Source organism: Miniopterus schreibersii (genome assembly GCF_964146895.1).
Source record: "Miniopterus schreibersii genome assembly, chromosome: 16".
In the NCBI taxonomy this organism is placed as follows: domain Eukaryota; kingdom Metazoa; phylum Chordata; class Mammalia; order Chiroptera; family Miniopteridae; genus Miniopterus; species Miniopterus schreibersii.
Window position 1 is genome coordinate 30,043,253 of NC_138116.1, and position 13,617 is coordinate 30,056,869.

Here is a 13,617-nt window from a genome sequence, read left to right on the forward strand (position 1 = left end):
ACAGATAATGCAAAGACAGACTTCAGCTTAACTCCTTTAAACTCAAATTTCAAATTAGTAGAATCCAAATTAATGGAATTTTATGGTATTGCAGTTCTTATTTATGGAGACTGCATTGTGCCCAGGAGTGAAATGCCTCAGGCCTTTGCAGACAACAGAAAGAACAGGGTTCTTTACACGGTAGTTGTATAGTGTAGACAATGACTAATATTGCTGGGTAAGATGAATCCCCCAAGAGGAGAGATTAGGGAGGAACATGTTGCTTAAGGCATCCTAGAACACAACAGAGAGGACGACTTCCATGATCTTCAGCAAACTGACTTACATGTCAGTGAAGAGAGCTGGAGAGTCAGGCCGGTGGGACTGTACATCTTGCATGGCATTCCATTCATTGACTGATGATTGATCTGAGTTGATATGGCTCTCATAATAACTCACCCAGGTGAGAAACAGGCTGCCTGGGTAATAGTTATGCATTCTGGCCACTTCACAAGCCTTGTGTAAACTCTGTAGTGCAGACCTGAAAGATATGCAGGGCAATGAGCGCTGTAGAATTATGGGGGTAACAAAAGGCCAATAATCCATGTGTACCCTATACTCTTCCAATGTTTAAATCCTACAGAATTTGGTCTCTGGAGAATCTACTCCCTGGAATTCAAGATTTCTCTGATTTTGATTATAGTATATCATCCAATCATAACAATCAACTAGATAGTTCTTGCTGAGAGATATGGGGCAATATTAAGGTGAGGATAAAGGGGAACAGGAGAACTGACAACCCAACAGTGAAAACCAGGTCCAGGTACCTATGGAAGTCATGACCCCATAGTTGGAAGCATGCTGTGGCTATGCTATATCACCAGAGAACCAAAGATCGCAAGCTTTTATTTTTACTTTGGCACAGAATCATGTTACAGGATACATTCCCTATATTCTTGGAGGCTCCACAAAGATCATAGATAAATGCCCCTAAGCCTTGAGGACATGCCCTTTAATGTCCTGGAAGTACTGATCTAATGACGCTTACAATTCTTGCTGCCTTAGTCTTCCAGTTTCTTTAAACCATTTATTCATACACTTGAGCAGCTTTCTAAGAACAGCTCTGGTTATTCTTAGACTAATTAAATCTCTGACTCTGACCTCAGGAACCCAAGAAAGGTAAACACAACTGAAAAGTACCTTTTTGGTTATATACTTGGGAAAAGCTAAGGCCAGAAATGCTAGAAAGTTACACAAGAGCAGAGATCTTTCTATGTTTTGTTTGCTGATGTATCTCGAGTACCTAAAAGAATGCCTAGTTCATAGTTGGAGCACGGTTAGTATTTGTTAAATGAAATGTCTTATTAGCTATAAACTAATGTTTCTCCTAAGAGAAAAAAACAAGTATGAGAGAATTTTGGGGCCAATCCATTTACATCTTTTTAAAAAAAACCTGATTTTAGAGAGAGAGTGGAAGGGAAAGGGACACTGAGAGATTGAGAGATATAGATAGATAAAGATCTATTTGTTGTTTCACTTATTTACACATTCATCTGTTGCTTCTTGTATGTGCCCTGACTGGAGATGGAACCAGAAAGCTTGGCGTATCGGGAAGACACTCTAACCAACTGACCTACCCAGCCAGGGCTACACCTTTTTCTTAAAAATGTCTTTTTATTTATTTTTTGTCTTATAACAAAAGTGATCCATGCTCACTTTAGAAAATTTAGGAACCTCAGGTAAAAGGCAGAAATATCCTTTAAAAGGCAGAAATTTATAGCTAATTAGACATTTTAGTCAATAAATACTAACTGCTCCAACTATGAACTAGGCATTCTTTTAGGCACTGTAATCCAACCGCCCAGAAATAACCACTGGTAAGGTTTTAGTATAGATCTTTCCAGTTTTTTTGTCTATGTATAGATCTATAATAAAGATATGACCATATTCTGCATACTATTTTAACTTGCTCTTTTATTTTGCACTTTATCATCAACATTTCTCCATGTCAATAAATATTCTTCAACCAGATACTTTTTAATGGTTTCACACTTAGTAGCATGGATATATTATAATTTAACTAATTCCTATTTTTCAGACATTTAAATTGTTTTCTAACTTTTCCTGTTATTGGAACACTGACAAACATTCTTATAGTTAAAATTTTGCAAACACCTATGATTATTACCTTAGGGTAAATTCTTAGAAATAGAATTACTAGGTCAAAGGGCATGCAAAATGGTAAGGTATATGGGCAAATCATTCTTCAAAAAGGCTGTTCCAGTTTATTCTCCCATCTACAGTATATAACAATTCTGTTCCATGAGTTCTTGTCATTATTGTATAATGTAAATTAAAGATAATACCACTACCAATTCGATAAGGAAAAAATATGCCAGTCCATTTTTATCAGGAAAACTTTTCCTTAAAAACAAGGTAGCAGAATCTTTAAAAATACTTTCTATTATTCAAAATAAGCCAAATTCTCAGAAAATTAAGTCAAACTCAGAGAATTCTCAGTGAATTTCAGTGTCATTACACAGACTCAAAGGTAAGGGCCAGCTTACTGCAAAGCACAGGATAGTCAATGCATGTTTTCTTCATCGGGGCAACACATGCTTCAAAAGCATATTCCACAAGCACCTGCTGCAAGTGCCCTAAAATACACTCAAGCTTAAGCTTAGCGACCTCATACTTTTCAGCTGCCTACAGGAGTGGGAAGCTGTAGTAACTACCTTCCTGTAAAGGAAACACCTGGTCTAAATGCTGCTTTTATCCACACGTCATCTTTTTTTTTCCTGTGAGTTTCAGTTCACTTCTCCCTATGTGGTACACCAAAAAAAGTTTATTCTGCAGTAAGCTAACAGAGCTAGGATTAGTCAGTCTACTTTAGAGCATCAAGGCTTAACCTAAGGTTATAACTGAATCTTCACTGTAGTAAGAATTAAGACTGCTTTGTACTTCTTCCCAAAATATAATGGAAAACACTACCACTTATGGGACTTACGCTGTTTGGTTTTACTTGGTACCTGGGAATAGATAGGTCAGTTGACTTTAACTGAGCCTTAGTCAAAGGCAGTCATAAGTTTTCCATGAGAAATTTATCTGTAAAATATGCCCTAAATCTAAAAGTCTGGTCTCAACACATGACCTGAAACTCTGTCCTACCTCAATTACTGCATGAAACGATAAGACTGTTAATTGTTCGGTTGACTCTGTTTTAGGACCCCACCCACTTGAAGCTTATCAATCCTGTTATTCAGGGGTAAATTATCTCCCTGGAGTCTTTTTCAGGCTCCTTTATTTCTTATTTGGCTTTCGTTCTGTCCATTCTGTTCCTCATGAGGACTTCTACTACAAAACAGGCAACTGAATGAGGAACTAAAACTGGGGGACAGACATCAGTCCTTGGTTATATTAGGTCATTTTTCTAGATAATCTAGAAAAAAAGAGTAAGGAGTCTATTTTGTTTTAATATAAGAGATCCTTGAAGACCAGTTATGTAACCTCTCTAAAATCTCAGTTTTCTCATCCATAACAAGCAGCTAATAATACTCTTTTGGGGAGTTGGTGTAATGATTAGATGTAATCCATGTAAAGAACTAGGCACAATGCCTGACACATATAGTAAGTAACCTAAAAGTGTCAATACACCAGCTGATAGTTATTAACAACTACAATGCTTTTTTCCTAGGTTTTATTTGCATTATGGGAACAGTCTGGCATACAGTTGCCAGAAATTTAAATGAAACTCTTCTATCTATAAGGTAACTCCATCAGTGCTATCCCTGATTACCTTAAGAATTGAAAGCTAATGCACAGTAGTAGTGTGATATTTAGACTTGGCTCTAAACTGCTGCTAACTTAGTCACTGTGTCCTCCATAAAATTCAGTTCCAACTGGCTATCTGATTCATGAAGTATCTCCCAGAGTCTAAAAACACCTCTAAATTTCACTTGTTCACCAATACTTAAGGCCTTCCACTGTGATAATTTGAAAATTAAACTTCTAAGTCATCTTCAACTATGATGGCCACACAAACAGCTCACACAAAATTCTATACACACAAACAGATTCATAGAGAATTCGTAGGCATTTTCATAGAGAATTGTAACATTTTAAATATTACTTCTCACAAAATGCTGCTCTATTAACATATTAAAAAATGTTCATAGACATATTAAAAGTCCTCTTACCACATTGCCTGCACAGACACAGGTTTGAATATGTGAACTCTGTTATCTGTCGATACGCTGAACCCACTAAGGAAAAAAGAAAGAAAAAAATCCACAAATGAGAGTGTGTTATTTCAGTTTTGAGTTTTCAAGGTTGCCTCCCAGGCTAGTAACTAGTGGCCTGGGCACTTCATGTAGACATTAACTAGAGTATAGGACATGACTGAAAAACTTCAACAAATTGTCTGATTTTTATCTACTGAGCAGAACAAATGGACTCCCACGTTGGAGTTAGGGAATTACCGTTTCCCAGCTGTAGCTAAGGACAAACTGTTCTGCTGTATATTTCTATTTGGAAGTCTTATGGGTATGAAGCAAACCTGACCCTGATTTTATAAACTGGAGCAAACATCTTGATCTCTTGGGGACACATTCTAAAAACACCAGGGGTAGGGGTGGAGGGTCACTGGAAGGAACTGGCACAGAAAAGGGTTACACTGTAGGCTGACAGCTGGCAGAGGCAGCAAGAGGTTATTTGAAACAGAACATATCATCCTCTGGGAGAGCATTGCAACAGTCCCACATGCTCGGATTAAAGAGTGAGCCAACAAACTAGTTCTTCTTTGTTTGGATTCTTACCATAGTCAGCCTAGAAGAACAGAAGTGAGAGGCCTTGGCAAGTTGCATTTTCACTCCACTTTACAAAACAGGAGTCTAAAAGGACTCATTGAGCTGCTGACATGACAGTTCATTTGGGCACAGTGGGACTCGCATTCAGTTGAATGAATGGGCACTAAGATGGAACCCCACCCCTTGGCTTTCTGTAGGAAGATAAAAAGGGAAAGCTCTTACCCATCACCATCCAAATGAATTAGGGTGTCACTCCAGAGAGGCAGGACTAAGCCCATGGTACAAGTGCTACTGCAAGACAAGAAAGCGTCCATAAGTTACTCTCCGTTATTCCAGGCAGCAGTTCTGTTTACTAACTCTTTCAACATAAAGGACAAGCCCCTAAGCTCTAAATTCTAGCGTAAGTATTAGAGTGGATCAATTTCTATCCTATTACTATTAATCCAATGTATGTGCTCAGAAGCTGTTTTCAATAGGTGGTTAGTTAGGTCCTTAAATATTTCACAAAGAAAATACTGACTGAGCTCCCTGTACTGCCGTCTTGCAAATGGCCACTGTCTAAAAAATCCCGGATTGCTGCTGACTTGATTGGCAGGTCTCTACCCAAAGTCACAGAACCCAACTCAACTTCAAGAATTATTTCTAGTCTGGCTAGTGTGGATCAGTGGTTGAACACTGACCTACGAACCAAGAGGTCACTGGTTCAATTCTCGGTCAGGGCACATGCCCGGTTCGTGGGGTTGATCCCCAGGAGGGGGTATGCAGGAGGCAACTGATGGATGTTTGTATCTCATTGATGTTTCTGTCTCTCCATCCTTCTCCCTCTCTCTCTGTCTAAAATCAATAAAGACATATTAAAAAAGAATTATTTCTAATGCCAAAAACCATTGCTGGTTGCTGAAGACCTCTGATTATGTGATTCACTCAATTCTAATTCTGAGGTTTATAGAGATTTATTGAACCCCAGAATACACTCAATAGTCTAAATGGGATAGAGAATTAAAATATGCAAAGAAGTAATTGCTAATGGCTTGTGATCACATTAAGAGAGACAAGAGACCAAACTTAAATAAATACAACAGTGCTTGGTGACTGTGCACTGAACTAGCACTGCTGAAATACAGAGTGAATAGGAATGTCGAAAACAGGGTAGCCCTAGTATGGGGTATTAAAATATTATTTAAATCACACAAGGAGGAAACTAACTTTAAGTTAATGGAACAGGTAGCCAGTCTCCCAATTGTGTGCTCTTATCACACCACTTCTCTGGACAACCGTAATCTACCCAGACCTCTGCTACTTTTTCTCCTTAAGCCTTACATAAACCGTTTCCTCCCTCTATCTAGTCTCCCAAAGGCCCCTATACCCTCTCCCTGCCAATATATCTAGAAAAGCAGGATGGCATAGTAGAAAGAACCTTGGATGTGGGAGGTAGAAGAGCAAAGTATGGTTAAGAGCACAGGCTCTGGAGTCAGATGGGCTCTGGAACCTGAGTTCTTGCACGTGTATATATAATCTTAGGCAAATTATTTAATTGCTTTGTGTTCCAGTTTCCTCATCTGTAAAACTGGGATAGAAATACCTTCTATATCGGGCTGTTTTGAAGATTAAGTCAGATAACACACTAAAAAATGTGTCATCACTACTATTGAGCAGCTACACTATGCCAAAAGATCTGGATTTGCTCTCCTTCAGTACTTTAATTTCTTTTGACAAGTTATTTAACCTCTCTCAGCCTTAATTTCTTCATCTTAATATGGAGGTAACAAAACCTACCCTCATAGGGTTATCATGAAAATCTAAAATATTTAAAGTGAAACAATATATATTAATGTACTGATATGTAAAGCAAACACTGAATATGAATCTGAAGTGGCTGATCTAATACAGCTGAAAGTGATTTTGGGGGGAGGGGAATATTATGAAAATGTATTAAAAACAACCCAAGGAATACCAAGCTTTAACTGTTGGAGTCATTGCAGGGCTAACAAAGGCCATGCCCTAGTTGAGCTGTGTCTAATGATTTCCACTCCACTTGCTGGCCTGTGTTACTCAACACTCCACCAGTGATTCCAGAGTTCAGAAGATTCAAATCAAGATTGAAACAGCTTTTCCACATTGGAACCCTGGCCCTGAACTCCAGATGCACAGTTATTATGCCAGAGTTTGGGAAGGAAGAAGACAGCTCTACCACTATTTTTTGGTAAGTAGATGAATGCAAGGAAAATTTGTTTTGAAAATCATTTCCCAAGGTGGAGTGCAATTATTTTTAGTTTTTAGTTTTTGGTAAGTAGGTGCTTAGCCAGGTTCCTAGCAACAACTACAATTTTGGTATATATATGAAGGGTTGATAACCTACTGACAACTCTAGAAATTAAGCAACTACAGAAGAAATAGAAGGTAATCTTGTGACCAGACACCAGTTAAATTTTGGACAGATGACAGGCAATAATATGTAGAAACCAAATGTCAGGTTTTCAGCTTGTATTCAGGTTAGAATGCTTTTTTATAGTAAGAAATATAGCTTTTTCACACAACAGGGAAGAGAGGCCTGAATTAGGCACATCTATACTTTTATCCAGTTTGCCTTGAATCGCATGAGATTTTTCATCATTATAGTTACTTATTTTATTAGATACTCACTCATTCAACAACTTATTGAGTACCTACATGTACCAAACATTTCAAGGTGGTGGGGGTACCAAAAAACCCCTAAAAACACCACCATAAAGCTCTAGTATTTTATAACTTGGAATATATCCAATTTGGAAACCAAGGTTATGCTGTGTATTAAAATATTTATTACTTAAAATATGACACAGTACTCAAAGAACTTGTAAACAGGCTAAAAGAAGTGCTGTAACACATCTTGAGAACTACTTGGGAAGAAGATGTCATAAGCAATCTGTGTTCTACTTTGGTTTAACGCTGCTCTGAAACATTAACTTTTTCTATTGTCAGATACAAAACGATACAAATTCCTGCAACAGCAATTGAGATAAAAACGATACTAGATTACCTGAGCACTATTATTCTCAAGTAGGCAGCACTTCTCTTACTGTCCAAGGAGCTCATTCAAACAGAGGATATATGGGAGTTCATAATACCAAGTTTACCAAACAGAATGAAAAGCAATTTCTGTGGCTTTTCATATCATATTTTGTCTCTCATAACCTAAAATTTTCTTTTGGTTGGATTCAGGAAGGACTATTACTGAAGATAGGTGCAGTTCACTGAGGATAAATCACTGGGCACCCATATTAATAAGTAGTCTTCATGATTTCTGGGAATGTTTAGGATAAAGCAAAAGAGGTAAGATTAGACATCTTATTTCTCACACTCTGGGCTACGAGAATCTGAATTTGTTGCTGTCTCTCTCTAGGGGAAGACTCAAGTGAAGTTTCCATGCAGCCCCAGTTCTATGGGGGCTCCAAAGGAGGAATTAGGACGAATGAAGCAAAGGAAACAAGATCTAGGGCAGCGCTGTCCAGTAGAACTTTCTGCAGTGATAGAAATGTTCTGTACATGTACTGTCCAATACGGTCCACATACAGCTAGAATACTTGAAATGTGGCTAGTTGTAACTGAGGACTGAAATTTTAATTTTATTTAATTTTAATTTATTTAAATAGTCCCATATGGTTAGTAGCTGCTGTACTGGACAGTACAGACCTAGAGATATAAAAACCCAAGTCATAGGTCTTAAAATACTAATGAATGTAGGCAAGGTTGATGCTCTTAGGGATAAATGTTTACTGAAAGGTCTGTTGCTTAGCTAACACAAGAGGTTAAAACCATGCAGTAGGAACAGCTTCCTAAATGTGGCTTACAAGCATGTGTAATTTCAGAGCATACAATTAAAGACTGTAAGTGGTATACAAGGTAACAACTCTGGCCTTGTGATCCTTGTGAACCCACAAATCATTTTCAGGTTGACTGCTATGTACACGCTCAGGTAAACACTAGTTTGGGAAACTTTCCTGTGACAATGTGATCCCCACCCCCACACCCACACATCAGGACAAGCAGAATTACTCCCAGTCTCCTCTTCTCTTTGTGGCTAAATTCTCCCAGGCCTGGGTCACACCCCTAGCTACTCCAGTTCCATTCCAGTCCTGAGCCAGGAAGTAAATGCTTTGAGACATCTGGCAGGATTTCCTGAGGCTTATTATCTAGAGTGCAAAGATCTGCTTAGCAGTCACATTCCACAGTCTTCCCAAGGTTTCCCCAGAAAAAGTGGGAAAATAAAAAAGAAAAGCAACAAACCTTAGGGATACAACAAAGCCAGGTTTTGTGTGATGTCTAATATCTTTAGTCATGGATGCAAAGTGCCACTAAAGCCAAAGGTGCATGATTATAAAAGTTTCTGTTTTGAGTTTAAGGAAAAAGGAAGCAAAACATTTGATAAAAGCAAGGTGTAGGCCATGGGTAAACACAAGAGAATGGAGTTAAAATGGGCTCTCTTTCAACCCAGGACTCACTGGTGCACTATCACAAAGGGTATGTGCCCTGGAATCACTAAAGTGAATCATTACTGCTTAAAATAAAGTTGAATGCAAAGGCGGTCCCCCCCCTCGTCCCGGAGATATAAGTTTAAACCATTTGTTTTATATCACCACCACCTAAAGATGAGAGGAAGGTAAGGAATAGTGTAAATTAGAAACACATTACCAAAGACATTCATTAAACTTTCATCTCTCAAGACTGTGTGACTACAAAGTATTTTTGTATTCTCTAGTTTTAGGCATTTAAGAGTAGCACTACATAAGATGTTTTGGTGATAATTCAAAAGGCAACTGAATAGGTTGTTTAAAAAGGGCTTTCTCATTCCCCCTTTGTGGTACCATACCTGTCATTAGAGGAGAAATCCATTCCTAGAACGATGCTTTCTTCAGTGTCTTGTCTACCATTGGTTGAAACCACTACCATATAGCGTGTTCGATTCTGGTAAGTACTTTCTAGTCTCACAGCCTAGAGGTTAACAGACAACAAAGAAATTATGAATTTTAGGTCAATTTTAGATCGTTTGACCCTTTTTACATCAGCATCTTAAAGCATACTCAGGGAGACAGCAAGGCCAGTGGTTAGGAGACCCAAATTCAAATCCCAGTTCACGTATTAACTATAAAACCTATAAAAGTCACTAAAATAATTGGAGGGAGGTATTCTTATAACCCTATCCTATTGGGTTGTAAGAATCACATAAAATAATGTATGTACAGCACAGTGCTTGGCATACAGTAAATAAATTCACAATAAATGTTTACAATTAGCGCAATTTATGATAATAACAATTACCAGGTCATGTTCTAAAGATCTAAGAGGGGAATGTGAGTTTATATGAATGGGAGCATTGGACTCACAAATCCAAGTCCCATAAACAATTATAATACAAAGCAAACTATTAATATCTAAGAGGAGTTGCTCTACTGAATTCCTACAGATTATACACTACAAAATGTTCTTCTTTAGTTTCAATAACAACTAAAGAAATAAGTTTTTCTGAAGCTTATATTATTTATCAAAAAGTTTTTATTGCTTATTTATAATATTTTAAAAGGCCTTTAGAAAATTTGAATATAAACAGGGTCTTAGATAATATTAAGGATTTACTATTAGTATGATAATGGCATTGTAGTAATGCCTTTTTTTAAGTATCTGAAGTGAAATGACATGGTGTACAAGTTTTACTTTAAAATATTCCAATAATGGGAAGCAACTAAGATATTCTTCAGGAGCTGAATGGACAATCTGTGGTATATCCAGATAAAGGAATATTATTTAGCACCAAAGGGAAATGAGCTATTAAGTCTTGAAAAGACATGGAGAAATCTTAAATGCATATTACTTAGTGAAAGAAGCCAATCTATATGATTCTAACTATATGACATTCTAGAAAAGGCAAAACCCTAGAGTCAGTAATGATCATTAGTTGCCTGGGGTTAGGGGAGCACAGAGGATTTTTAGGGCAGTGAAACTAATCTGTCTACGCTAAAGTGTTAGATACATGTCATTATTAAAACCCACAGAATGTACAACACCAAGAGTAAACACTAATGTAAACTATGGACTTTGAGTTGATAATGATGTGTCAATGCAGGTCTATTAATTGTAACAAATGTACAGCTCTGGTGGGGGAAGACAATGGCGGAGGCTCTGCACGAGTGGGGATAAGGGTATATGGGAAATCTCTGTATAGTAAGTCCTCACTTAACATCATTGATAGCTTCTGCGACTTCAAGCGAAACGACACAAAACAGAACCAATTTTACCATAGGCTAATTGATAGAAACAAGAGTTATGTTCCTATGGCATCTCATCAGCATTGTAACAGAAAACAAGGTTGAATGAAATGACATTATTTGAGGATCTGCTATACCTTCTGCTCAAATCTTCTGTGAACCTAAAAATGCTCTAAAAAATAAAGTCCATTTAAAAAATTTTGCTTAGAGGGTAGATCTTATGTTAAGTGTTCTAATCATCATCGTCATTGTTGTTGCCATCATCATCATCATCATCCAGAACAGGGTTGGAGGAAATTTTTGGAGGTAATGGGTATGTTTATGGCATAGATTGTGGTGATGGTTTCATGGACATCTTTACTTATCTCCAAACTTATCAAGTTGTATATATTAAATATGTACAACTTTTTGTATGTCAAGGGGGGGATAGATGAAAGAAATCTGGCAAAATGTTGATGGTTATTAAATCTGAGTTATGGGTTCATGAGAATATATTTTGTACTTTATATGTTTGGGAATTTTCTTAATAAGAAGTTCAAAAAGATACTTTATAAACCTTAAAAATAAGGTAAAATCACTTCCACTCAACATTCATTCGAATACTTACTATATATCTATTGTGTATACAATCAGAGCAAAAGTACTGAGAATTCAAGGGTGGAGGAGAAAGAGAAATATGGTCCTACCCTCACCAAGTGTACAGTCTAATTAATTCATTCTTTTTCTCTATTAACAAAAAGCCAGGAAAATGTATACAAGAGGCAATTTCTTCTGAATAAAATACCCCCGGCCCTGCCCGGCCAGGCGTGGTCAGCAGTTGAGCATTGACCTAGGATCCAGGTGATCAGGGTTCGATTCCCGGTCAGGGCACATGCCTGGGTTGCGGGCTCGAGCCCCACTCAGGGGCGTGCAGGAGGCAGCCAGTCAATGACTCTTTCTTATCATTGATGTTTCTTCTATCTCTCTCCCTTCCTCTCTCTGAAATTAATAAGGACATATTTAAGGAAAAAAAAATATCCCCAGCCCCATTCCTTATCTCAGAAGAGAAACAGAGTTCCAAACCCATTAACTGGCTCAAGACACCTGTCAGAATTTGTCAGAAATTTCTATTTGGAATTCTTTCAGTGATGCTCTTCTTGGAATCTCCTTCCCCTAACTCCATCACTGTTCCAAAAGTGGTGAGGCAAAGAGAAAAAGAGACAGAGTTAGAGAGCTCAAATGACCCATTTATCAAGCAGAGGTGAGATTTCCACGGATATCTTTTTGTCTCTATTCTGATATCTTCTAAGAAAAGCCAGGGAAGCAAAAACGCAGAAGTGGCTACATTAAAGCTTGTTTCTAATAAGAGGTGATACAAGAATGTAATGTTCATCATTCTGATTCCAAGTACACAAGGCAGAGAGCTGCACTGTTGGCTTTATGTTCTATGAAGTAATTTCAATCCAAATTCACTTGTGAGAAGCTAAGAGGAACTAATATTTAAGTTGATGAAGGTCTAGCCCTACTGGGCTGGGACCAAGTGAGCATTATATAAATAAAACCATGTATAGGAGTACATGCAACATGAGGCCTGGAGGGCAGCAATGACTTTTTTAAAAAATCCCTTTAAAAAAAAAAAAAATATCTTTATTAATTTCAGAGAGAGGAAAAGAGAGAGAGAGAGAGAAAAACATCAATGATGAGAGAGTCATTGACCAGCTGCTTCTTGCAAGTCCCCCGTCCCCCCCCCCACTGGGGATCGAGCCCACAACCCGGGCATGTGCCCTGACCGGGAATCGAACCGTGATCTCCTGGATCCTAGGCCGATACTCAACTGCTGAGCCACGCCCGGTCAGGCAGCAATGACTTTCTGATTCCAGAAATGCTGCACAAAATATTAAACTAACCAGAAACCCAGTGCAGGTAAACTAGAGTTTCTTATAAACAAGATCTCAGATATTATTATATACCTAAACTTGGGACTGCCTTTGCAAGCTTTGAGCCAACTGTTCAGTTTCCTGAATATGTTAGAGGCTCTTTCATCCTCTGTCAAGGCTCTGAGAATTTCTGGCAAGGCTCAAATACAAATGGCATGGGAACAACTGAACTGTGCTTCTGATAATTTACCCACAGCTTCTACATCAACTAGTGGCAGTGGATTAGCTAAGCTGAAGCTGATAAAAGTAAAGAAAATAACCTACATAAGTATTAACTATCATGCAAGTTATTGGGCCAAGATAGCAGGTAGACAGCAGGTTCCTTTGTAATGTTCAGTGAAAACACTAGTTGTCTCCTTTTAAAAAGTGTGGTGTGTACTTTCCTTTCTACCTACCTACCTACTCCCTACCTACCAATAATATAAAGAGCATTTCAAATGTTTGGCCTTCCCTCAATTAATCTAATCTCAACAGAACATCCCAAGCTTAATGGGAAAGGCCTCAGCCATCTTATATTGACTTAGGTCTAAATGACTGGCACATCTCAGGTTCACTGAATTTTAAGCTTCTTAGATGGAAGAATAACACTTAGAGGTCTTGGGATTTGATCATGGACCTCTACATAGTATCTATAGTAATTACTAAATTCTTACTAATGGGAAGTGGAGCTTTATT

At 37.9% G+C, this 13,617-nt stretch overlaps 1 protein-coding gene across 9 annotated transcripts in view; it reads right to left on the reverse strand.

Moving 5' to 3' along the window:
- The window catches only part of SSH2 (slingshot protein phosphatase 2), a 210,240-nt gene that overhangs the window by 40,603 nt on the left and 156,020 nt on the right, over positions 1-13,617 (reverse strand). For 7 of the 9 annotated variants that reach the window (XM_081161269.1, XM_081161265.1, XM_081161272.1 and 4 more), the window contains 4 exons: positions 9,634-9,755; positions 5,007-5,075; positions 4,176-4,241; positions 326-520 (listed from right to left, as the gene is read on the reverse strand). In XM_081161269.1, coding sequence (XP_081017395.1) covers positions 326-520; positions 4,176-4,241; positions 5,007-5,075; positions 9,634-9,755 — 452 coding nt within the window. The remainder of the gene's footprint in view (positions 1-325; positions 521-4,175; positions 4,242-5,006; positions 5,076-9,633; positions 9,756-13,617) is intronic. The other 2 variants (XM_081161266.1, XM_081161268.1) reach the window with 1 other exon arrangement.